This window comes from Glandiceps talaboti, chromosome 10 (genome assembly GCF_964340395.1).
Source record: "Glandiceps talaboti chromosome 10, keGlaTala1.1, whole genome shotgun sequence".
Classification (NCBI taxonomy): domain Eukaryota; kingdom Metazoa; phylum Hemichordata; class Enteropneusta; family Spengelidae; genus Glandiceps; species Glandiceps talaboti.
This window is the reverse complement of record NC_135558.1, coordinates 5,659,808-5,687,699: the sequence shown is the minus strand read 5'-3', so window position 1 is coordinate 5,687,699 and position 27,892 is coordinate 5,659,808. Positions and strand designations below refer to the sequence as shown.

Here is a 27,892-nt window from a genome sequence, read left to right as displayed (position 1 = left end):
CCCACTTTTTTGTCCGAACGCGGTATTTACATTGGAATATCACCTGTTACAGCTGTCTATAAAACTTTAATGATCTTGCAAACTACGAGACTGTCAAATTACGCGAGAATATTCAAAGTATCCTATTGTTAACTTTTGATTGGGCAAAAGTAATCACGTGGCGTCCCCAACAACCGTAACTATGGAGTTTACCCCGCCCAGCGTCTTAGTAACAACATACAAAACACGCGTGTGGAGGCGATTTGGCCATTTTGCGATTAGATGTAAATAAGCACGTCAACTTTGGAAACCCGTTCGCTGATAAATAACACATTGAAGCGCTAGCGACAACTGGAAAATGGCAACAGATACGCTGAATCCACTAGGAATCCAGCGGGAGTCCATGTACGACAACCCGCTTCTTGTGAAGGTAAAGTGACGAACTTCCGTATCAATGTACTAGTAACTTAGCGATACGCGTACACAGTGAATATTGAACATGATGGTCGCCATTGTCAAGTGATCAAGAAATATCCTGTAACATTTATCAGGGTTTCCGCAAGTCAGGCACAGTAAACGCGGTGACTCGAAAACCTCCGACAGTGTCAATAAATATGACATTTGTATCGCTAATGAAGCGTAGATGGCGAAATATCCGATAGCATATTTCGGTCTCTGTGTCTAGCTAGCGTACCAAAACTTGTCATTATTCTAGTCAGATTAAATATCTAGCAGGTGTATATTCATGTATCCAAGATAACAAATTGATCTGGTTCGCACCTGAGGGGTTTTATCAAGTCGTGGCGGGATATCCGTCTGCCCCGGGCTTCAAATTGACCTAGCACGATTGCTTCGAAATAGTAATACTAGTAATGATATACTTGTATTGTACTATTGAGCTGTGCTATAATATTACCTTTGTTCGGGTCGATCATCGTGAACCAGGGTGGTTAGTTTAAACAAACAATACGACAAACACCTTATCGGAATATATTCAAAAGGTCTGTCTCAGGTGTCAGTCACTATGATTCGTCTGGTGACACCTAATCTACTTAGGAATTGTCACATTCTGTTTGTTTTGATTCTTGGCGACTGCAGTATGTGTTCCTTTTTAAGTCGTCGTAGCAAATCATTCTCTGCACAGCGCACACACAACGTCAAACCTACACAACGAGAATATATGGATGAATATTTCTCTATTCTGATATCATGCAATCTTATTATCCCTAGACCATATTCAAACTATTCTGATGACAGAACTTTTTTTAGATGAAAAATAAAGTGTACAATGATAATTACCAATATAAAAATGATGAATCACAAAACACATATAAAAGGTCGACTTGAAATTAAATATTCATTTTTAAATTGATAGATTTAGAAAATAGTGCAAACATACCTAATTCTTTCTCCTAAAATATATGCAGACTTTTTTTTCAAGCAAACAGTGGCAAGTGAAATGGTGAAGGCTATTTCAAGATATTCAGGATTAAATTTGCAATCTGTAATGTGTTTATACCAAACACCCAAATCCACATGATATAGCTTTTAAGTGATTACTTGAATCCTGAATATTTAAAAAGTTACCAATCTTTGAAATTGAAATACACGTAACACGTCCTTCAAAAAGTAATACTGATTAGAGAGGTTCTACACACCTGTCTTAAAAGTAGACAAATAAATAAACACACCAATAGATTTATCTTAATCTATTTGAATATATTATTTATTTACAGTCTCAACTTGGCCGCCCATTGAAACGTGGCTTCAGTCTGCCATCAAATCAGTTCACCTATGGTAGACCAAATGCTAGTAAAGATGGCGGAGCTGCAGAGGCAGTGTCTGGCTGGACTGGGCTATCTTCCTATCCTATAATCCGTAAAGAAAAGAAGCAAGACAGAGATTTTATAGCTCTAAACAAAGCTGCAGTCAGTGCTGGCCTTGTCTATGCACCGGAACAGTATCAGTACAGAGCCACACATGATGTCAGGAGACAGGTTACAGAGGAAGAGAAAAATAAAGTTAGAACAAGAAGAATACCAGCCTCAATGACATTTGGTGTATCAACACGGTAAGTATTTCTAATATTAAGTTTATCAACAATGTTAGAACTTAGAGGTATCGGAACAGAGTATTAAAGAAATACATTCATGATGCAAACAATTGCCAACATTTTTCTGGCCCCCTCCTCCTTACCTTCCTAGAATAAAAGCAATCAAACATAGTAGCAGACATTTTGTAAACAGTTGTTTGATAAAATACACTACTGACTCTTTTATTGCCAGTGAACTTTGTGACGCTTTTAGTATGTTTTCCTGTAGTAGTTTTATCTCTTTTTGTAGTGACAGTGCCTATGAACTTGTAGGTTATATGTCACTTTACAAATGCTAGTATAATTAATATTAGTATTACTTTCATAGCTTCCTAATAATACATTTGTTTTTTTAATTTTACATTATACAATCGATATTTGTCAGTTTAAATATGACAGGAACTAGGTGATGTAATTCTAAGTGACATGTACAAATCAAACATTCAATCAATTCATTGAATACCAGTTTCCAGTATAACATGATAAGTACAGAATTGATGTCACATATACAGTTAGAAGGCTTTCAAGAATAATATAGCTTTTAACTCTGTTTGAAGGCTTTAGCTGTAGATTTTTTTTATGTATTTGCAGTGGTAGTTTATGAGCAGTACAAAATAATATAAATTAAAGAGAGACATGGTGGGCCAAGGTTATTTGTAACAATCTGTTTTACTGTAAGCGGCATATTATTCCTACTTTGCTTGCCTACTTTGCTATTGTTTGAGTGTACCTAAGTTACCAACCAGGAAAATAATTCACGACAGCTGTCATTCTTGCCATTGTCCATAAGCACCTCAGTGCTTGTAGTAATGTGACCAAAATGCAAATCCTTTTGTGGAAAGAAAAAAAAATAGTCTCTAGTTAAAATCCTATGTTATTTGTTCTAAAACGAAAGAGTTGCTTTCTGTCTTTGTGCATCAACTTAAGGGCTCTTCCTTGTCTCTGTGAGTTATTGCTAGTTTTCCTGACTATCTCGATGTCAATGAAGAAAACCCTTTTCTCATTTTAAGTTGTGAAAATAATTTAATACCATTAAAAGTCCTGAAAATTTGAAATATAAATCATAACTCCTCCACCCCCACCATGAAAAAACAATAACAAAATAAACAATTCTAAATCAGTGACAAATGCTTTCCATTAAAAGAATATGAAATCCCCCAAACTCTCTTAAAATTTAAAGTCATTACAATTTCATTATTTATCTGTAAATGTTTTGGTTTCTAGCTTTATAGTTGTAATTTATGTACATTGTCAGCCATTGCTTGGTTACTGATGTATGTGTTAACATGTTCTCTCTGTAGTCCATCAACCCCAGTATTTGACTTACTTGAACATAAATACCAAGATCGCTGGTTGCAGGATAGACGGAAAACAGAGCTTGCAAAGAGAGAAAAGATTCAACAGAAGGTGAGTTGAGAAACACTCTATAAATTAATGAACGATGTATAATATGAAAGACTGGAACTAATTTAGACAAACAAATATAAAGCCAACAGATTTCAGTTAAATAATGTTGACTGAAGATGTCACCAGGGTACTATTCAAGTGCATTAAGAACTTTCTGTCGTACAAAAAATGGTATGCAATTATGAATGAAATATTGAACAATGTCATATACTGTGTCAACAAGCACATCATATTAGGACGCTTAGAGAATATTAAAGCTGCAACTAGAACATTATTTGAAACTGTTTTAATTGTAAGAATGACTTACTCATAACATCGTTCACCTTGAACAGTATTGAATTTGAATCAGATGTGGGTACAGTGTAAATGTAGATCTACACACAATATGGTCAATATAAATCCAGTCAAATTGACTTTTGGGTCCGCACCCAAAAATCATTGCTCCAATGCAATTATGATTTAATTCATACTGCTACTGTACTACTTATGGATATAATTAACCCCTAATTAAGATGTATGATGTCTCATTAATGCCATTCTAACAAGTTTCAATGAATATATATTGTTGGTTTTCTGATTGAAAAAATAATACTTCAGTCACAGCTAATGCAGCTTTATAACCTTCATCCTGCCACAGCCATTATCTTTTACCTGTTCATTCATTATTTATGGATCTATTGTTTCCAAAGTTAAAAATCACCATGTTCCTATTCCTGCATGAAGAGATTTTCTTTTTCAAATACATGACATGGCTGAGACATCAAGTGTTTATCAGAGTAACAAATTGTTGTCAAGGAGATTTCATATGTTTTGTGAGATATGACGTGTCAATTGAATCTGTCAATGTAGATGTATTGCGTGCCAGTCATGCGTGTGTTGTTCAATTGTTAAACAGAAACAATACTCTTACATATCAGATGTCCTACGCTATTTATTGAAGTTGGAAAACATGTCTAGAAGCTAATTGATATGCGTTTCTGTTACATTTCCACAGACACTCACAAATAAGGGTATTTATGAAACAAGGGCATCATTGTTACGGAAATATGCACCACCAATTGACTCACCTCCTCTGTGGCAACTACCTAAGTTTACCAACCCAACGTCTGCACATCTGGAAACCTTCAGGGCACCCACCGCTAAAGACAGTGCTTTCAAGCATCATGCCACGGATTCAACATCCCGTAGAGGTGTATTCGGTCATGGAATTTATGAACCCACCAAAACCTAAGATGTATATGACCTCTGAACTCTGTGTTTAAATAAAAAAGGACAAGACGTTTACTTTTGTTTCTGAAACAACGTGTGAGACTGAATTGACTCTTCCTAAATTCAGTATTTATTTTGGCGTATGCTGTGAATATGCAAATTCTATGGAAATAAATGCTTTGAATGTTGCTGTAAAATCCACCATTGGAAAAAAAGTGATACATCTCTATGCAAATAAGTGAATTTTTTTGTGATTCTTTCAAGTTCTTGCACTCGTGTCATTCCATTTGATTTTCCCCAGGATTCCTTACTGTGTCAAAGGTCAGGTTTAAATTCAATGATTATTTTTGCATTCAAGTTTGAAAAAGAATTCCTAATTCTTTCTGCAACAAGTGTTTATATTGATCAGTTTATTATAACAGTGTTTGGTCAGTAGCAAACAGTAAAAAACAGACTTTCTATGACCTTGACATAAAATGGAATTATGGGTAAAATCCAAGATGGCTGGATGATAGCGAATAGCATGCTTCAATTTTGCCAACATGCATTTTCACCCAGGTTTGCTTCCAGCTGGCTGGATCTTTGTATCTGCAAAGTTTTAATTTACATCTTTTTCATCTAGGATGTATTTGTAAATAATGCCAAAGAGTCAGTAGTAATAAATGGTATAATTTTGTCGAATATTGATATATATAATTCCATTTTTATAAATCGTGATTCAAATCTATGAATAATCAATAGTGCAATGAATTTAGATTTGATTTGATTTGATTTGACTTAGATTGAAGTCATTTAACTCACAAATCATATTATATGCATATACATGATTCAAGGCAACCAGGCTAAGTTAGGAAGTTTCAAGGAAAGTTGGTAAAAAGTCACAAATCATTGTGAATTATTGTTCACTGAAATAATAAGAAACAAAAAAAAACTTTTGAAGTTCAGTTTAGAGGAAAGTTCAGTGAAAATAGTTCCTTTAATAGTAAAAACGACATACTGCATGGTATTTACACCATAAATATAGTATGTACATTGATATGATGAACTAAGGTCAGGTCACTCCACTCTGGGTCATCAGCTATACTCATTTGGCCTTGTAGGGGGTATTCATTCTAAATGCTACATTGTTGGTTATATCACAAAGGAGAAAAATACACTATTGTGTGATGAATGTACTTTCTTATAAAAAAAAAATTTCTGTTGATGGACCATTTGATTTCTCCATTTTTTGTACAACATAGAAGGTGTTTATACACAATGCCAGCACATGATTACTGATTTGTAAAAGTGTTATGTTTAGGCAAATTATGTTTTCACATGAAAAGAACAAAAGAAAGTTACTTAAAGAATAAATAGCTTTCATTATTGAATGTTGATGGTCAATATTGAAATGTTATTCAAAATGTTCTGAAAACGTATACACAGGAAAGACCATTTTGGAAGCAGTCTTTACATCTTGAAACAAATCAATATGTAAATTGATTATTTACATGTATATGATTAGCATGTAATTAATGCATATACAGATGGCCCTATCCAACCATTTTGTGCAAATTTGATGAGTTACATTATACATTGGTGTGATTAGCTCACACAAATGGCACTATCCAATCATAATGTGGTGTGGAAATTGTAAGATTTTAATTAGGATTTATTTATGCATATAAAGACAGCCCTATATCCAATCACTATGAAGCAATATATAACGACTTTTTGTACAGCAAACATGTATCTTTTATCAGTATTCATCAGTCATCCGTCCATTTGACTTGACACCATTCCAGATATGTTTACGTGTACAGCAAAGACATCGCATGGCAACCACAGTTCTCGCAGACAATTTTTCTCTCTCTCTTTAACTTCAGAGTGTGGCTTGCAGCACAGCAGTGTGTCAGTTTTTGATTTATAAATAGCTAAACTTGAACACAGCTCACAGCATTTCAAATTGCAGCATTATATATATATTTGTAAAAATAGTATTCACAAATTAGCAAGTTTAGACTTAGAGGAACAATTTGCAGATTATCTCAGTTATGGCATTCTCAAAAGTAAAATTTTGATTGAAATGTTTTTTATTTCTTTGGATTGTAAATATTTTGAGAATCACTCATTCAAAAAGAGTTTGATGAACGGAATATATATATTTGTGTTATTTTGAGGACGGCTATATTTCAATTCTCTTTTAATAGCTGTAAAAACAAAAAAGGTGAAATAGACACACCTCATGAAATGTAAATAGCTCAGTGAACAGAGAATCATGTCAAACACAACACATTGGAAAACATTTTTTTAAATTCTGCTATGGCTGAGAAAGGTAGATCATGTAAAATTCAAACAATTTATTATTCACCATACATCATGAAATAACTTGATAGATACAATGATGAGAAACATGATCACTATGTATACCATTGTAACAAACAAACATACATACATACGTACGTACGTACATACATACATACATACATACATACATACGTACGTACGTACGTATGTACGTATGTACATACATACATACATACACACACAAACATATATACATGCATACACAGACACACATACATACATACATACATACATATACGTACACATATGTACGTACATACACACACATACATACATATACATACATACATACATACATACATAAACACGTGCACACACACATGCATGCATGCACACGTGTGTGCACACACACACACATACAGTTCATTGGGGAATAGTAAAGCATATACAGGGTAGACAATATAAGACATACAAATACTAGTGAACTATGGTAGACAACTAGCTATTTACAGCTTATGTGTGCTACTACTAAATATCCACACAGGACTACAACATACAGTGTGTTTTGAAATACAGTATTCATATAGTAGTATTTACTGTTATGATATAGAAAATGTAGCTTTACACTTGTACATGTTAAATATACAAATTACCAAAGCCAATTTTACACATGACTGCATGTTCTTACTGATATTGTTCATTATGCAAACCTTAGAAGGCTGTAAATATTTCTTTTAGTTTGTTTTTGGTTTCACAGCGTGATTTCAATAAATATTTTGAAAATGAATGAACTGTTTGAATCCTTCTCTCTTTTTTTTTACTGCTTGAGTTGGAGTACATCATGTTGACTGATGAAGTTGAAACAACAGTTATTATTGTGCCACTTAGGATAGTCACAAAAAGTTTTAAAGTGTGATTTGGGTAATCAGTGGAGGTTAACATAACACAGCATCAAAGAATAAGTTCATAGGAACTGATATTGCACCAAGAAATCATCTCTCTCTGGTATGTGTGATTTTACAGACATGTAGGATAGTTAGTATAGCTCATTGATAGTAGACTGGTTTATTGTCCTGCTATTCTTTTCACTAGGGCTTTGGGCATTCCTGAAAGCCAGGCTGATGGGACTGGGAAACCAGTCTAGAATTTGACATGATGGATGTTTTACACCCCTCCCCCCCCCCCATCCCATCCCACACCTCCTTCTTTTTATTGGTTTAATGTAATTGCAAATACATTACTACTCTTGATGTCACATAAAAAGTAATATTGTTAAAATTGAAAACGGTAAAAAACAGTCTTAGAAGTCCTTTGAACTATCTGAGATGCTATCTATGTATCTTGCAAAAACAGAAACCGGTAAGTAAGAAAATCATTCCCAGATAAGAAGTATTTATACAACAATATTATCTTCATTACCTATACAAGTAGCTGTAAACAAGTTTTTGGAAGTCAATTCCCTCGGTATCAGACAGTAGTGTCGACGTGTTTATGCAAACCATCGCCGTTGTTGCTATGGTGACAATAACGACACCCTTGGCCTTTGTAAAAAGTCATATATGACTTCTAGTATGGCATAATCCCCAAATTATTGATGTTTTTCTTTCAACAGTTAAGGTACGTCGTGATAGAGCGCCCTCACACATAGGTCACTCTAATCGTGATAAGTTGTTTTTTTTTAAATTATTCATGTCGCGATGAAACAGAAAATCAAGGGTATCAGTGAGAAGCACCTCAGACCACTATAGTGGTCAGTAAGGAAGCACAGACAAGGGAGAAACAGATCAGGAACAGGTATTGTTCTGAGGTGTTAATAGGGGGATGGGATTACAAGCTCTGTTATCTTCTTGGGTAGGCTGCAAGGTTATCTTTTGTTCAAACATACGCCAAAAGTTACCGAGTGACTCCTAATTTACTCTTCTGGAAACATAGGTCTTTGCTTTCCACAGCAATACCACACTCCCATCCCCCACCCTCGCCCGTAGCTAGAAGCACAGACAAGTGAGTTTGTCTGTGCTAGAAGGGAGTGGCCGGTAGTACCATCTGCAGGCAACCATATATTCAAATTAGTGTTTCATTGACTAATTTCCCATCGCAGATATATACCGGGTATTTCTTTTAACTTACCAAAAATCCCTCCTAAATTTTATACATCAGCTAAAAAAATGCCTCTTTCCGATAACATCAGAAAATGGGTAGGTAGGTCGGAAATTTCTTTTCTTTTTCTTTTAAAAAAAAAATTACTTCGAGCCCGAGATAAGATACTCGTCAATCACAGTACTTCCATGAAAGTTTGATGGGATGTAAAAGAAGTAAATGAAGACAATTATAAGTTAAGTAGATGAACACGTTATGCAGACTGTACTGTTATATATGGTCTAAATTTGTACAATGTCAATGTGTGTGTGTGTGTGTGTGTGTGTGTGTTCTTGTGTGACAAGATATAATAATGTGGAAAGCAAGAGAAATCTCTTTTTTTCTGACAATATGTTCATATGATGTACAGACATAAAATGACAATGTTTTGTCTATAGAACCTGCTCCTTGTGTCAGTGTCTATAATAAATTTTCAACACAACCAGAATTTCAGTATCAGCTGACTCATTACCATGAGGTTTTATTTCATCAATTCTGTAATTGAGATATCAAAATAACAACACTACAATACAATGCAATATTCATCATTAATAGAAACAAGACTTCTTTCAATTGTTTGTCAAACTGTTTGACCTTACATAAACTCAGTTTTGTTGTATAAAAACTTAGAGTTAAAACGAGAATACATTGTAAGTTCAAAATCGCTTACATTCATGGTAAACACAATTTATACAAATCTCTCTAAAATTGAGTCAAACTGTTAGTACCACACTAGAGAGACTATAGAGTTTCAATTAGGTGGTACAGTGTCTTTTATGTCTAGCACAAGGTTTTTTGTTATGAAGTACATCAAACAAAATACAGACACTGATAGCATGCAAGCGTATAAATTGATCTATTTGATCTCACTGTGAACACAAATCAACATCACTGTCATATGACCCAAGGAAGATTCCAACACAAAACTGTTTATTTGTGTTCACAATGAGATGAAATGTAACATTTCATGTGTGTGCACGCTATCAGTGCCTGTATTTTGTTTGTGTAATTCTTGACAAAAAGGATTGAGTGAGATGTAGAAACCCATTGTGTGACCTAATTGAAACTCTATAGTCTCTCTAGGTTGGTAGTATCATAATTTTACACTGACTCACATTATTTCTATCACAAATTGAACAAGTCTCCATGAGAAGGAGCCTAATCTCAAATGTGTAGAACACTGGCAGAAACAACTCATGTCAAACTTTTGTCAAACTGATGAAAAATGTTCATCAGCTCTGTAAATCAACTGACTTAACACAGGTTTGGTATAACACACAAGCAGTTCACCTAGTCACCACGTCAGTTGTAACTATACAATTTGTCATTCTGATGAGGATCAAATGTTCAATGCTAAAACTTTGAACTGCTTGTGCAGCTTTATATACATGTCTCTCACCTTTACACATAAGTTAATTTCTTCAATCACTGTTATTTTCATGTTCTCTTGATTTATTTTTTTTCCTCTTTTTATTTTTAACTTTGTGTTTTCGTTTTGCTTTCTTCTTTTTCTTCAGATGCCTGTTTTTGTTTTCTGCATCATCACCATCACTCAAGGGTTCCTCACTGTTTTTGTTTTCTGCATCATCACCATCACTCAAGGGTTCCTCACTGTTTTTGTTTTCTGCTTCATCACCATCACTCAAGGGTTCCTCACTGTTTTTGTTTTCTGCATCATCACCATCACAATAGGGTTCCTCACTGATTTTCCTCTTCACAGCCTTCCTTTCGCGATATCCGGCCTTCTTTTTCATTTTGTCTTTTCTTTTGACCTCTGACCTTTGTTTCATCTTCTCTACATATGAAACCTTGCCTTGACTTTTTGATGAGTTCATATCGTTACTAGATTCATCATTACTGATAGAAGAGTTATCCTTGTTACTCTTCTTTTTCTTGCCACTTCTTTGTTCTTTAGTTGTCCGCTTTCTTTTCAGTGCTGTGTCACATGATTTTGAAGAACTGTCAATTTTAGTACTTGCAACACACATTTTATCTGTTGTCCTTTTAGAGCTCAATGTTTCATCTGAGGTAGAATGTCTTTGCTTGTCATCAGAATTAGAACTGGATTTAGCATCTTCAAAATTCATTCCAGCCTCTGAATCTGATTCTGAATCTGATTCCGATTCACTACTAATAAACTCCTTAGATTTGAAGCCCTGTCTTTCACCTTTTGTCTTAATTTTTTGCCTCAACTTTGGCAAAACATCTTCATATAGCTCCGTTAGTATTTCTGGAAACAAATAAAATACAATAAATTAGCATGAGGATTTTTCTATTTATTTTCCCTTGGTCAATAAAAATTGTTTAAAATGATGAAAAAAATTAAAGTAATAATTACCTTGAAATGATTTAAATTGAAAACCATCAATAGTCTTTACTTTAAGATTATACCAATTAGTCTGTATTTGCCAGGGTGTGACAACACTGTAAGTTGAAATATAAGTTCTACGTTTATAAATATTTTCTGATTTCATGAACATGACTGTCTGTCTGGGGTGAGTACAGGTAATATGAGTATACATGATATCTTGTCATTTTCCATACCTACGTCAATACGAGTTTTCTCGTACTCGGAATCTTAAAGTGGCCATATGGATGAGGATTGGGTATTTATTTTGGATTTTTAATTTTTATAAAACAATTTACTACTTGCGAAATCAATGTGAAACAATATATGTCAAGTCCTTGTTTGTAATCCAATAATCGCAAAAGATTAATAAATGTGTAAAATCTTTGTTATTGTATGTACAATAACAAACCCTTTTACACATTTATTAATCTTTTGTAATGTATTGAGTTACCAACACAGACTTGGTCTATGTTGTTTCACATTGATTTCTCAATAAGGAAGCCATGATAAGATTGTTTTATAAATTGAAAATCCAAAATAAATACCCCAATCCTCATCCATATGGCAACTTTATGGGATATACATTGTAGTGGCACAAACTGAGTTTACAAACTTTTTTTATCTCAATTGAAAATACTGTTATAAAACCCTCAAATAAACTATTCTGGTATGATGTTAATGTTGATGTATGCCCTCTATGACATTACAATCTTCTGGCATCGTTAGAACAGTTCATTGTATGGTGGGGATTTCTGCAACATATTTATTTGTTGTAGGGTGAAGTCAAACTGAATGACACTCTTAATACTTAATAAAGCATGGCAAATGCATTAAACTCTGAGCAGTGCTTTCATGAATCCCAACCATAGTGGTATTAAGTGAGTGTTTTTTAACAACTCGTCCATCAACAACCCCAATACAACAAAACACTGATCATAAAATACAATAATGGCTGTACTTCTAGAGACTGAACTTTACAATACTAAAAGAACATAACACTGGACAACACTGGACAAAACTGTCAAAGTGAAGTTTTTTCTGTAAATCCAATTTTGTGTGTGAGATACTTACTGTGGGAAATGCTTGTGCACTTCTATCCAGTCAATAGACGATTCCTCCCATACATCAGACATATTGTATATTCTATTGATAGTAAAATAACATAATTATGGATTATTATTGGAAATATGTCATTTCATATATAATCAAATTACAATATCTTTCCTAGATACATTAATCAAACAGAAACAGTTACAGGTTTACTAACTTTTCAAAACTACATGTATACTGAGTTTCTTGCCGTTCCAAAAACAGTCTGCTTCAAAACAACACCTGGGTAACAAACCATCTGTCTAATTATTGCTCTTTTTCTTCTCACTTACTTGTTCATTCACTTGTTCACTTGTTCACTTGTGTGTGTGTGTGTGTGTGTGTGTGTGTGTGTGTGTGTGTGTGTGTGTGTGTGTGTGTGTGTGTGTTCACTCACTCACTCACTCACTCTGACCCACTCCGTCTGTTCCAGAATCTGTATGTCTGTCTGTCTGTCACACACACACACACACACACACACACACACACACACACACACACACACACTACAATACTTTCTTCAATGGGGACCCTTTAACACAATACAAAACTACTAAGTACCTCTCGATTAGTTTGATCTTGTCTTCTGTCTTCCAAACTCGTCGTAACTCATTCTGCCAACAGATAGCATGTTTCCTACGATAAAGAAAGTTAAAAAAAAAAAAAGTAACCAAAAGTTAATTTTCAGGACAAGTGCACTTTGTATGTATCAAATTATATTGAATTTGAAGCGTGCATTCTTGAGATATTGCCTAATTACCGAAAACCATTAATTATGTCAATTGCTCGTTAATATTCATGGGATGTTTACCGAAACCTAATCAGTTCTTGTCACTACCCTACAGAACACATGCAATAAATTTTGTTTGAATTGAGCCAGTCGTGTTTTAGAAAATGGTGATAAAGTCGCACCACATTTCCTGACCAGAAACTATTTTTTTCTTTTTTGTGGCCTACCGAAAATATGCCAATAACTTATCAAAACTAAAAGCTACATTAGTAATATTTTCAGGACAGGTGCGCTTTGGTATCGCAAATGTATGTACCAAGTTATAATGAATTTGAAGTGTGCATTCTTGAGATATAGCCTAATTACCGAAAACCATTAATTACGTAAAATGCTCATTAATATTGCTATTTTCACCAAAACCTATTCAATTCTTGCCATTGCCCTAAGGAATATGTCTTCAAAATTTCATTTGAATTGAGCAAGCCGTTATGGAGAAAACGATGATACAGACAGACAGACAGACAGACAGACACACTTCCACCCACTAAATAATTCTCTTCCTTACGGAAGAAAAAATGATACGACCAGCGACACAGCCATTTACAAACCAGAACTCGTTACAAACATGGAAAGTAAACAACTGAAGTGGATTCATAGCACTTGGCACAGTATGTTGGACGTACAGAAAATTATATTACATTATATTATTGATAAGAACAGCTGTATGGCCTCTTTACATAAACAGTTCACATACAATTAGAAATTCCCCTGACATTGTATGCACACATAAAGAAGCCATAAAACAGTTCTTATCAAATCATGAAATGTAATACAAGTCTCTGTAGTTCAAACCTGCTGTGTTAAGTGTTATTAATTCAATTAATTTATTTACTGTTCTTCTTTGTAACAAGTTCCCCTTGTAAATACTTGGTTGTCACTGGTTGTAATTGTATTCTATACCATTACCAGCTGATATGATAAGAATGCTACCACATAACTACACATAATTCAAAATGTTTTTGTGGTTGGACTGAATAATAGAAGCATACTTCAAAAGGAAACAAAGGTTACCACCAAGAACCCTAAAATTACAGAGTATGGACCTTTAAGTCATCTATATTTACTTGAGTAAATGACCTCATTTTACAGAGAAATATTTGGCAGGTATTGTTTTTGTCTATATCACATGTATGAAATTTATAGCCATTGTTGTGTTTTTATTGCATCATCATCATCATCATCATTATTACTAGCATTATTGTCATCATCGTCATCGTCATCATTGTTGTCATCACCACCATCACCACCATCCACATAGCATAAACTTACCATTCAGTTATACACTGTCGTGCTGTTCTTGTTGGTACATACTCTGCAACCTCCTTCCATGGTATACCAGTTATTGCACTGTGCACAGTCTTCAAACCTAACACTTCCTTCACACCTAATTTTAACTTCTTCCTTTCTTTGGAAGTCCATTTGCCAGTGACTATATGATGAAAATCAAATATAAATATAGTAATTAATAACTGCTTCATTACTGATTCAACTGTAGCTTTCTTTTACTACTGGTGGACTGTGTGAACGGTAACACATACCAAAGATTCTAGTTTGAAAATTTCTGTACGGATTGAACTTTAAACAGAACACCACTCCAGAAAATGGAGTTATTTTCATGAACTATTGGCTCTGGAGAGTAATTGCATGATTTTAACTCATCTACAATTACTTGCCATTTCAGAAAAACACATTAAGTTGATCTTTTGCCTTGATAGGGTATCTTTGCTGTGGTATATTGCAGTCCAGTGTTATATTTTTGACTTGGAATCTTGTGGAAATAGACAAAGAAAGCCATTGTAGTACTAATCTCTTCAACTTGAATTCTATTTTCACTGCTAAGTAGCAGAGAAGACCCTCAAGAGATTATTTTACATCTACAGTGGCCATATGGATGAAATTTGGGTATTTATTTTGGATTTTTAATTCACAAACCTCTCTACTATGTTTTTCTACTTTGAAAAAATGTGCAACAATGTTTACAAAGTCCCTATTTGTAACCCAATAAATTGCAAACAGTTCTCTTATCATTGTACGTACAATAACAAATAGTTTACACATTCTGTAACTTTTTGCCATTTATTGAGCAACAAAGACGGACTTTGTGTATTCTTTTTCACAATATTTTTTCAAGTAGAAAAATAAAGTAGAGTTGTTTTATCAATTAAAAATCCAAAATAAATACCTATTAGTCTTCCATATGACCATTTTAACAGAATACAAGATAGAAAAATAAATGGTAGACTATCACCTCTTCCTTCCTTGAAGTCTTTGAATTTATCAAAAACTGACTGTTTAGACCGCTTCATTTCTTTGCCTATATTCACCCAGTCATTCCCAAATTTTCTCTGTAGTTCTTTCAGAATCTGCTGTTCTTCATATGTATAACTAGTAAAAGAAATATGAGTGAGTGAGTGAATGAGTGAGTGAGTGTGTGTGTGTGTGTGTGTGTGTGTGTGTGTGTGTGAGTGAGTGAGTGTGTGTGTGTGTGTGTGTGTGTGTGTGTGTGAGTGAGTGAGTGAGTGAGTGAGTGAGTGAGTGAGTGAGTGAGTGTGTGAGTGAGTGAGTGAGAGTGAAAGAATGAGAGTGGGAGTGAGAGAGAGCCAGAAAGACAGAGACAGAGATGGAGAGATAGACACACACAGAAAGAGACAGACATAGACTGGGGGACACAGATAGACAGATGGAGTGAGACAGGGACAGCGAGAGATAATTCAGTGCCATTGTACAACATACAATGTACAAATCACTGCCACCTTTCCTTTCAATGAAATACATCAGAACAACTGTGTCAAATACATCCCATTGGTCTTGGCTACTTGTGGCATAATGGCTAAAAGATCGTAACTAGCAGTCGGAAAGTCATGGAATTTTCTGTCACCAGCTCAAACTCTGGGTGAAAGTTTAACAGACTAGAGAATAGTTTATCTCATTCACAAGATGTGTGCAAATTTGGGAGTATTGTTGGATTAATGACTCAAGCACAATCAAGTAGTTGAGGACAATTATTTACATTGAACCAAAGCTGTGATGTCAGACCTGGGTGACTAAGTATAGACTGTAAAAAAGTTGACAAGAAATTCTCAATGCTAAGAGTAAGGGATATTCTTACTGTCCTTTGTTGTTGTTTTTATCCAATAATCTTCTTGCTCTTTCAAAGATATACAGTGGGGGACGGGGAATTCCTTCACCTAAAGAGAGAGATAGAATATTAACAGACAAGTCATTGAGAATGACATAGTCCCCGCTATGATTAGGTTTTAAGGAACTGGCAGTTTATGTTGTCATTTTCAAATCTGGTCAATGTTGTTTGGCCGCACAACACTTGTGAACCTAAATCAAACAGACTTAGATATGTTGTGTCTGCTCATTGGACATGGAACATGCCTACTCATGTTGTGTCTCCTCGTTGGAGACATGGGACATGCCTACTCTTCAGGATGACATCATGGAATAAACCATTCAACAATAAAGGATGGGTCGGGTAGTGGGGGGGGGGGGCCTGTTCAAGCATGCCTGAGTTATGGCTTTGGACATGGAAAATTCGCAAACAAAATGGCTGCCAGGCAGCCATATTGGATCATATCATGACAACAACAAATATTTGAATCCCATCTTTCCACAAGAGTACTACTGTATCAGGGGAGCTATTAGTACAGGATTTGCTTTTGTTCAGAAGCAACAGCTTGTATGGAATTGCAAGACAAGCATTTCTCTCACTGTGAACTCCATCTCCAACATTATTAGCCTTCAAAGAGTACAAGTACAATACATGTACTTACATATTTCCCATTTAAAATCAATTTTGTCTACATCTTCCCAACCTTTTTCCATATTTGTTGTAAACACTTTTGCTGGATTGACACCATTTTCCTGAAGTAGAAAGCAAATTGCAATTACTGACTCCACTAGTTGTCCATATGAACTGAATTTTGTGAATGTACAGTATCAATGTACAGTACAGACTTGGAAACTCAGAGTGTCGTGGTTTATTGAATTTAGTGGTTACTAAATAATTATATCCTGTCAATTTTACATCATATCAATCTTTGGTAAGATTTTTTTTTCAACCTCAGCATCTAGTGAATAAACACACTTTTCACTTTTAGTAAGGATTTTTACATGTCATCATTGACATAAGATCCAACCAGACTAATTAAACTTTTGAGTGGAAAATAATATTTTTTTTTATTTTATTTTGTACAAAATTACCTTGCAGTATCTCTCGATGTTTTGCAATAGCAGGTAGTCTTCTTGAGGTGTCCATTTACCCATCCTGACAGTGATGCCTGGAAAGAGAGATAAAAATCATGGGTCACACCACAACTAGCAAAGGTAGTCTGTTAGCATTTGTTGTAAATGAGTCCAAATTTTGCTGAATAAACTAAACAAGCGAACTGTCAATCAAGAGGACAAACGAAACCAGCCAAAGACATGGTAAAGTGATGATGGTAGATTGATGGACTGATGACTGAACAGACTACACCTACAGCCTTTCCACATAGTACACAGTGGGATTAATACAATTACTGAAGAACAGTGCCAATGTCATTGTGACACAGCTGCATAATTTGAGCAAGAAAAATGTCTTTTTTTCCCAGTCATTTTGCCTTGAGTAAATTCACACCTTGATATTGAGAATAAAAGTAACGTTGTCAACAGATACAAAAATAAAGGCTTTAGCATATTTTTTGACTTTAAGTCATTTACACATGCACAATGTGATTTATACAATACGCAACCATGATAAGGTTTGTATGCAAAGTAGAAAATCGGAAAATGCCATAACATAAAAATGTGTTATAGCGAATGAAAATCATGTAAAGTTAGTTGTGAATGGTGCAAAGTTAAGGCCTGAACTCTTGGTACTTCTAATTTGCCTCTGAGGATTATCTCAAGTATTAGTTTATAGAAATCCAAATAAAGATAAATGTTTCCTACCTTTGTCTTTGAGTTCCTTTAATTTCTCTGGAAAGACTTTATACAGTCTAAGAGTTGAATGAATTTCACGAATCGTGTCGTTATCGTAATTTGAACAGGTTCTCACAATGTTTACACTCTCTCCCTCTGACTGTTTCTGTTGTTTAGTCCTATAAAAACACACATATATATATAACAATTAATTATTCTACCAGTATACAGATCTCCAATAGACTAAAATATTAACTGAACTTTGTGAATGTCAACGAAAAATCAGCGTCTCCCCAGGGTAGATTGCAATGATGGTGGGCAATTTGCATAAATATTTGCATATCAATATACTTTACATAATGATTTGCATAATGATCAGTATATGATATGATTGTCTTCAACAGAGAAACATACTCTGACCTGTTTATATTTATCATGTAGTCAATGGGATCAGCCATTTTTCTTCATGTGAAAGTATTACATTATGTCATTCAAAGATTAGTTAGGCTAAAGGATGGTACGGTACAACACTTGTGAAGCACGGCAGAAATCTGTAAACCATAATTTTGTTTTGAAACCTTGTGTCTTGTAAATTGAAGTAGATCCTTAACAAAAACACTGCATAATATTGAAATATAAACTAATTTATGCTTATTGCCTGGTTATAACTAGTAGATGTCTATGACCACAAGGGTTTTTATGTAGCAAGGCTAAAATCCGACATGAGGTGTAATGAGACATCTACTTGTCCATGAATAAGGCCAAGCAATAACTGTTTTATGCAAATCATACTCTCAGGCACAAATTCTTTCCACAGTCAAAACAAATCCCTAGTAAGATTTCATGTTACGTGAATATTGCCCTAGGGAAAATACAACATGATTAGTGCCCCCATTATGCAAATTAAAGTCACAATAGGTCAATAGTCCATACCAGGTGATAAGATCTAAGCCAATCACTGAAGGCTATATGAAGATGTATTATAAAATTGATTAATATGGACACATATTGAAACTACCTAATTACTATCCATGATTATTATCTTACTCTTTATTCTTTGAAGTCTTTCTTGGTGACTGCAAATTAGTTTCCTCATGACCTTCATTGTCGGTTTGCTCATACTGACTAAGCTGTGATGTTTTGGATGGTGTCAATGACTTGATTTTGCAATGAATATCTTTGGAAGTCTGCTGCCTCTGTTCTCCTTGAACTAGGTAACAAGAAAAACAAATAAATATAAATCAAAAGTCTAAAGCTAACACACAAAAAAAGACCGACGCGAGAGTATTTAAGTGATGTGCGCTGACCAGAAACAATTCTTTTTTGGGGGACTAAAACTAAAAGACGTAAGAAAGTCATGAGTTTCTTATCATTTTATACATTGTCTGTGTTAACAACTGTAATGGCGTTTTGAAATATCTTTTATTCAGACTTGTATAAAATCAATGCTTTGTCAAGTAATGTGTGTTTTGACTCATCTTATTCCATCTAATGACAGCCTTGGAAATATTAAGTGGTTTATGTGTAACAGTCTTATCCTTTGCAATTTTACATAAACATATCTGTATCCCTCTACAGAGGTTTATCAAATCAAATCATATCAAATCAAATCATACCAAATCAATTCAAATCATATCAATCCCACTGAAGATTATACACTAAGCATTTTTTTAACCTAAACTAACCTAAACAAGGCTACTGATTACTAGAGATTACATGAAAATATTGTTAAAGTTTTCTCACTGATTCTGACACAGTATCAAAGAATAAACAAACATATTCTTACAGCCAAAGGGTGGAAGTATTGCTGCTTTTTCTTCATCTAGCATCTGCATTTTATCTCTTGATTCAGTGGTTTCTTCATTGTCCCCTCTGACTGGATGTAGATTCAACGCCGTCATCATATCTGATTTCCGTATCTTCTTCGGTCTTACCATCATCATATCTGATTTCCGTATCTTCTTCGGTCTTACCGTCATCGTATCTAGTTTCTGTATCTTCTTTGGCCTTATTTCATCTTCTGTCTTGCCACAATCTGTAGAAATGACAATTTTCATTACTTATTTTTTTCAATATTACGGTTACTTTAGGGGTGATCACATAATGTAACAAAGCACAACAAACAAACTTAGTTCATTTAGGGGGTGGGGGTCTGGTATCAATGCGATTGCTAACTTCATTTTCGCACTTCTAACCAAATTTTGAATACTTTCATGCCTTCAATGTCAACAACTTCTATGTTTACTACTGAGATGTTGATAACTTTATTAAAACTTAATGTGATATATAGTGCTTGGTTTCAGGTAGTATTTAATATGTTTACCATTATAATTTTACATTGTATCGATGACTGTGGTGTGACCACTACAATTTTCATCATGGTTAACATCATATATAAACATGTCGATGTCGTACTTTTGAAAGTTCATTTAGGGGAGGGGTTTTTGTCCTAAATGAACAAAGTTTGCTTATTGAGCTTGTATGACATTGTGCGATCGTCCCTTAGTGGGACAAAGCCTTGTCTATGACTTTCGTGGTGTTTCACATGAAATTATCATTTGAAAACTTCAAGATTTTACAAAGTAGAAAAGATAACCATACAGACTTGTCAGCATACCATTCTCTGAGATGTGACTGAGGCGCCTCTTCCTTTTCTTAGTATGGCTGCCTTTAGAGACTTTTTCATGTGTCTGAGTAGAGTTCTTGTTAGTTACTACTGTAGTACTTGATTCAATCACTGTATTTACAATTTTTATAACATCAGTTTTCTCTTTGTTCTTTTTCTTCTTTTTCTTTTTCTTTTTCACTTTATCAGTAATACCTATCACATAAATGAACAATGTCAGGCATTAATTCATGAACTTTTCTGTTTTAGTTTTCATATATCATAATATCAAAGTCTTCTTTCACACACGTGGTATATATTTTGAATGACATTATATCAAAATACAAAGTAAAGTACTCTGTTGAGAAAAGAATGACTATGGTGGATACAAAAACCATGCAAAAATGTAACAAGACAAGTATCGTGGAAGTGATCTGCCTGATGATGCTGACGAGATGTCAGCAAAAAATTGGGATTTACTTCCAAGAATGAGTAGTTTACTTACCATCCAACGCATTGAGACTATCATCATGAGTCTTCTTATCCTTAATATGGCTGCCTTTAGAGAGTTTCTGTGTAGAGTTATAGTCAGTTAATACAGTGCTACTAGAAATTGATCTAATCTTGTTACTTTTATCTTTTCTATGATTTTCTTCATCTGTTTTCTCATCACTGTTTCTCCTCTTCCTCTTTTTCTTCTTCTTTCTTTTGATTTTATCCATTGTACCTATCAATATAGAAATTGTCATGACAACACACCAAAGCAATGTTTGGTTTTGAGTTATAAAACGTTCTATGAAATTTCAATTATAACACATCAACTTTTGTATCCATATTAAACTGAACTAAAGTAGATGTCAGGAGGTCACGAGGTCAAATTCCACAGTAGAATGGGAGTTTTCCATTGTCAGCTAAAACCCAAGGTAAGTTGAAAGGCAAGACTGTAGAGCATTGGGTCCGATGGTATGTTGTGTACCCAAGCCAGTTTTGTAACCCAACAAGAGTGAATTAGTAAGGGATATTTGAGTATCCACCATGTCAAGACTGAAGAATGCTGGGGCCATCATTACATTGTGTATTCTAACCAGGCCTGTTTTCTAACCCAAACAAAATGAGGGAGACAAGTAATATTATGGGATGTTACAGTACAGGTCATGTTGATAAATGACACACATGATTATTAGTAGCCTGGAAATCATGTGGATGGCAGTTTTGAATTCGTTATTTTCCCATCAAGTGGGAGACACCCAATCACCTGGATTCTAGTCTAGATTGTTCAATTAGAGGTCTATATCCTACAGGCTAGTAAACTATTATCACATAAAAAGTTGAACCCTGATTGTCCCTCAGGTTTGCATTTGAAATAACAATGGTAGAATCAAGCTCTGGTGTGTGTGTGTGTGTGTGTGTGTGTGTGTGTGTGTGTGTGTGTGTGTGTGTGTGTGTGTGTGTGTGTAGTTTACTTACCATCCAACACATTGAGACTATCATCATGAGTTTTCTTATCCTTAGTATGGCTGCCTTTAGAGAGTTTCTGTGTAGAGTTATAGTCAGCTAATACAGTGCTACTAGAAATTGATCCACTATTCTTAAGTTTATCTTTTCTGTGATTTTCTTCATCTATTTTCTCATCACTATTTCTCCTCTTCCCCCTTTTCCTCTTCTTTCTTTTGTTTTTATCCATTTTACCTATCAATATAGAAATTGTCATGACAACACACCAAAGCAATGTTTTGAGTTTTGAGTTATAAAATACTCTCTGGAATTTAAACTACAACACATCAACAGTTGTAGTGGGTGTCATACATGATACTGAAAAAATAAAGATCTGAAAAGTAGTATCAGTCAATGTATCTGTATAGGTGTGTTTTTAAACTGTAACATAAACCACACATTGTACCAGTAATTCAGCTAAGTTTACAAACATAACAGTTTGGTAAATTATAGCTAAAACAGGCAGTGTTCACCAGAAGAATGTATATAACATATACATTTACAATCAAAGCTGATCATTTTGCAAGTTTATGTTGTTGTTTTACTCGATAGGTGATAACATTTTTATTGCTGCTGGAGACAGTATGATTGTTATTGAGGGGGATATGGATCTTTAAAAAGTTCATGAATGTAAACAAAAAAGCTCTCCTCACAATCCTGCTGTGTACAGCAGTAAAAGTGCTCTTATCTTGCATGTACAACAACAACAACCTTAACTTGTCATATCATCATCTTTGATTATTGAATGTCTATGTTATGAACAATCTTCTGGTGAACACTCTCCCTGCTTTATCTGTGTTTAACTTGTCAACAGTCAAGCTCCTACACAGTGCGACTATAAAAATGTCGACCTCCACAACTTCCAGTCCAACTTTCCAAGGTATATCACCGATGAGTAGGAGTTTGCACTGTGACTGTCTTTCTTTCTATTGCTGCCTTTTATTAATAGAGAACATGTTTCTCTGCTTAGAGTATAGAGAGTATAACTTGTCTGTGGTACCTGATTCATTATTTAAATTAGATTCTATTGCTGTATTTTCTTCTTTTTTGATGTTTCCGTCGATACTATTCTTTTCCCTGCTCTTCTTTTTCTTCTTCTTTTCTTTCTTTAGTTCTTTCTTAGTCTTACCCATATCACCTGTCCATATAGTAATCTACACATGGAACACAATACAATTAGTCCACCATAAATTACAAAGACACACTGGAAGAGATGTTAAATCATCTTTTGTTCTTATCTTTTGTTTGGGTGCATAACTTCAGCTGGTTTGAAATGCATCCTGTATTAAATTAGACTGTAAGATACGTCGTGACGTTTCGCCCTCACCGGCCTCCTCTCACACGCCGATGGTTGAGGGCGCCCCGTCACGGCGTACCTTACAGGTGACGGATCAACTCGTCCCAATTTCAACTCATCCCATTTCGACTCGTCCCATTCAACTCGTCCAATTTTCAACTCGCCCCAATTTCAACTCGCCCCAACTCTTTACAATATAATTTACCTGTGCATATATGAAATCGAAGCTAGTAGTACTCAGTTTGGAGGTATCTCGTATTCCACTAATGAAGTACCACTTGCACTGTAAACACATACTACTGTAACAATATGTAGTTGCGTTAAAGTAACTTGGGAGAATTGAGAAAAGACACGTCTCCAAAACCTGTACGTGCGGAAGTCGTAAGCATGTCAGTCACTAATATTCTCCCTGGTTATTATCATTATTATTTCTTATTTGGGTTGTAAACATTAAGTCCTAAAAGTGTGAAAAGTGATATTCCATGACTGAGGAAAGTTGTTGTGCTAGTATAAGTTCTAGATCTACCAAACACTTAATTAGCCAAAACCCACACCACTTTCTGCTACGAAATGTTACATTTGCTACGCTTCAACTGGCTACGTAGGTAAAATCATGTAAATTTTTTGGTCCCCGTACTTCGAGTCCATGTATCGTTTAGATTTATAAACGTTTCCTAGTGTTGTTGGGGCGAGTTGAAAATGGGGCGAGTTGAAATTGGGGCGAGTTGAAATGGGACGAAGTGAATCGCAATCTACCTATTAAATACACATTTATTTTACCCTCCTGTGAATTAACATATTTACATTCCGATGACTCGGATTGTTACATGTAGTGGTGTGTCAGAAGTTTTCAATCTTTCGTTTCGTGTTGTTTTTTTCAAATTTATTTTAATTTCGGGAACTGTCATGATTTTGGCATGATATATATTACACAGTGTGTTCATAACGTGTTCATGTCCTGTGGAAAGGAATACATATAGTTATACATGTTATAGGCCCAGGGTACTGAAGATCCTCACCTCATAGACAGAGAAGGGAAATAATGAACAAGATTATAATAACGTGATATAAGATTGTTATCGCCATGATAACTTTCAGAGCTAGAGAAACCATAATACGATGCATCAGAACTTTGCTGAATCTTACTGTAAGTGACAAGGAGTGATCGTTGATCTAAAGAAAACAGAAATCTTTGTCTACAAACCTAACTTCTGACTTCGTTTCTTTTTACTGAATTCTCAAGTTTCCCTCGCTTGCATCAATATTGGACGAATACTTCCATCGATTGCAGTTTTTACAAAATGCATGCTTTCATGTTGTGCGCAGTAATGCTGCGCTGTGTACATTTGGAACCCTCAACTTACCAAATCAACTTCTTTGGAGTTCTTCTTTGGTAAATTGAGGGTTCCAAATGTACACAGCGCAGCATTACTGCGCACAACATGAAAGCATGCATTTTGTAAAAACTGCAATCGATGGAAGTATTCGTCCAATATTGATGCAAGCGAGGGAAACTTGAGAATTCAGTAAAAAGAAACGAAGTCAGAAGTTAGGTTTGTAGACAAAGATTTATGTTTTCTATAGATCAACGATCACTCCTTGTCACTCACAGTAAGATTCAGCAAAGTTCTGATGCATCGTATATCGTATTCTATGTTTTCTCTGAAAGTTATCATGGCGATAACATCTTATATCACGTTATATAATCGTGTTCATTATTTCCCTCCTCTGTCTATGAGGTGAGAAATTTCAGTACCCTGGGCCTATAACATGTATAACTATATGTCTCCCTTTCCACAGGACACGAACACGTTATGAACACAATATATAGCCCTGCTTACAGGCGGTGCACGAGTTTATATATTGCTGACTTGACTCTAAACACCAGATAGGAGGGACAATTGTCAGAATCGAGTCCCTGATTACTCCGTAGTCAAGCAGGACTATATAATATATATCATGCCAAAATCATGACAGTTACCGAAATTAAAACAAATTTGAAAAAAAACATGAAACGAAAGATTGAAAACTTCTGACACGTCAACACACCACTAGTGACTACATGTAACAATCCGAGTCATCGGAATGTAAATATGTTAATTCACAGGAGGGTAAATGTGTATTTAATACAGGATACATTTCAAACCAGCTGAAGTTATGCACCCAAACAAAAGATAAGAACAAAATGTGATTAACATCTCTTCCAGTGTGTCTTTGTAATTGATGGTGGACTAATTGTATTGTGTTCCATGTGTTGATTATTATATGGACAGGTGATATGGGTAAGACTAAGAAAGAACTAAAGAAAGAAAAGAAGAAGAAAAAGAAGAGCAGGGAAAAGAAAAGTATCGACGAAAACATCAAAAAAGAAGAAAATACAGCAATAGAATCTAATTTAAATAATGAATCAGGTACCACAGACAAGTTATACTCTCTATACTCAGGCAGAGAAACGTGTTCTCTATTAAAAGGCAGCCATAGAAAGAAAGGCAGTCACAGTGCAAACTCCTACTCATCGGTGATATACCTTGGAAAGTTGGACTGGAAGTTGTGGAGGTCGACATTTTTATAGCCGCACTGTGTAGGAGCTTGCACTGTTGACAAGTTAAACACAGATAAAGCAGGGAGAGTGTTCACCAGAAGATTGTTCATAACATAGACATTCAATAATCAAAGATGATCATATGACAAGATAAGGTTGTTGTTGTTGTTGTTGTTGTTGTTGTTGTTGTTGTTGTTGTTGTTGTACATGCAAGATAAGAGCACTTTTATTGCTGTACACAGCAGGATTGTGAGGAGAGCTTTTTTGTTTACATTCATGAACTTTTTAAAGATCCATAGACCCCTCAATAACAATCATGCTGTCTCCAGCAGCAATAAAAATGTTATCACCTATCGAGTAAAACAACAACATAAACTTGCAAAATGATCAGCTTTGATTGTAAATGTATATGTTATATACATTCTTCTGGTGAACACTGCCTGTTTTAGCTATAATTTACCAAACTGTTATGTTTGTAAGCTTGGCTGAATTAGTGGTACAATGTGTGGTTTATGTTAGAATTTAAAAACACACCTATACAGATACATTGACTGATACTACTTTTCAGTTCAATATTTTTTCAGTATCATGTATGACACCCACTACAACTGTTGATGTGTTGGAGTTTAAATTCCAGAGAACATTTTATAACTCAAAACTCAAAACATTGCTTTGGTGTGTTGTCATGACAATTTCTATATTGATAGGTAAAATGGATGAAATCAAAAGAAAGAAGAGGAAAAGGGGGAAGAGGAGAAACAGTGATGAGAAAATAGATGATGAAAATCACAGAAAAGATAAACATAAGAATATTGGATCAATTTCTAGTAGCACTGTATTAGCAGACTATAACTCTACACAGAAACTCTCTAAAGGCAGCCATACTAAGGATAAGAAGACTCATGATGATAGTCTCAATGCATTAGGTGGTAAGTAAACTACTCATTCACACACACACACACACACACACACACACACACACACACGCGCGCGCACACACACACACACACACACACACACACACACAAACACGCACACACACACACACAGCCTGATTCTACCATTGTTATTTCAAATGCAAAGCTGAGGGACAATCAGGGTCCAACTTTTTATGTGCTAATAGTTTAGCCTGTAGGATATAGACCTCTACTTGAACAATGTAGACTAGAATCCAGGTGATTGGGTGTCTCCCACTTGATGGGGAAATAACGAATTCAAAACTGCCATCCACATGATTTCCAGGCTACTAACAATCATGTGTGTCATTTATCAACATGACCTGTACTGTAACATCCCATAATATTACTTGTCTCCTTCATTTTGTTTGGGTTACAAAAGAGGCCTGGTTAGAGTACACAATGCAATGATGGACCCAGCATTCTTCAGTCTTGACATGGTGGATACTCAAATATCCCTCACTAATTCACTCTTGTTGGGTTACAAAACAGGCTTGGGTACACAACATACCATCGGACCCAATGCTCTACAGTCTTGCCTTTCAACTTACCTTGGGTTTTAGCTGACAATGGAAAACTCCCATTCTACTGTGGGATTTGACCTCGTGACCTCCTGACATCTACTTTAGTTCAGTTTAATCTGGATACAAAATTTGATGTGTTATAATTTAAATTTCAAAGAACGTTTTATAACTTTAAACCAAACATTGCTTTGGTGTGTTGTCATGACAATTTCTATATTGATAGGTACA

The 27,892-nt window shown here is 35.0% G+C and overlaps 2 protein-coding genes across 2 annotated transcripts; one reads left to right on the top strand and one right to left on the bottom strand.

Moving 5' to 3' along the window:
• Positions 1 to 209: 209 nt before the first annotated feature.
• On the top strand, positions 210 to 5,578 carry LOC144441008 (cilia- and flagella-associated protein 77-like). The gene is made up of 4 exons (XM_078130516.1): positions 210 to 409; positions 1,716 to 2,050; positions 3,373 to 3,478; positions 4,473 to 5,578. Exons 1-4 carry the CDS (start codon positions 338 to 340, stop codon positions 4,707 to 4,709), a joined length of 750 nt encoding a protein of 249 aa, XP_077986642.1. The 5' UTR covers positions 210 to 337; the 3' UTR covers positions 4,710 to 5,578.
• A 4,012-nt stretch (positions 5,579 to 9,590) lies between these two features.
• On the bottom strand, positions 9,591 to 22,535 carry LOC144441302 (uncharacterized). The gene is made up of 16 exons (XM_078130860.1): positions 22,319 to 22,535; positions 21,357 to 21,578; positions 20,864 to 21,067; positions 20,033 to 20,281; positions 19,294 to 19,456; positions 18,277 to 18,425; positions 17,548 to 17,624; positions 17,118 to 17,208; positions 16,448 to 16,526; positions 15,587 to 15,723; positions 14,608 to 14,767; positions 13,110 to 13,184; positions 12,531 to 12,602; positions 11,448 to 11,533; positions 10,677 to 11,339; positions 9,591 to 9,604 (listed from the first exon to the last, which is right to left on the bottom strand). The coding sequence occupies exons 1-16, from the start codon at positions 22,533 to 22,535 to the stop codon at positions 9,591 to 9,593; spliced, it is 2,658 nt and encodes an 885-aa protein (XP_077986986.1).
• Positions 22,536 to 27,892: the final 5,357 nt, after the last annotated feature.

Bases quoted from the DNA above. Each gene is read 5' to 3' on its own strand.
- LOC144441008 (XM_078130516.1), top strand. From the start codon at position 338: ATGGCAACAGATACGCTGAATCCACTAGGAATCCAGCGGGAGTCCATG. The intron at 410-1,715 runs GTAAAGTGACGA...ATTTATTTACAG, and splicing joins ACAACCCGCTTCTTGTGAAG to TCTCAACTTGGCCGCCCATT. The intron at 3,479-4,472 runs GTGAGTTGAGAA...ACATTTCCACAG, and splicing joins GAGAAAAGATTCAACAGAAG to ACACTCACAAATAAGGGTAT.
- LOC144441302 (XM_078130860.1), bottom strand. From the start codon at position 22,535: ATGGATAAAAACAAAAGAAAGAAGAGGAAAAGGGGGAAGAGGAGAAAT. The intron at 13,185-14,607 runs GTAAGTTTATGC...TCTTTATCGTAG, and splicing joins CGACAGTGTATAACTGAATG to GAAACATGCTATCTGTTGGC. The intron at 11,534-12,530 runs GTAAGTATCTCA...TTCAACTTACAG, and splicing joins GTGCACAAGCATTTCCCACA to TGTTGTCACACCCTGGCAAA.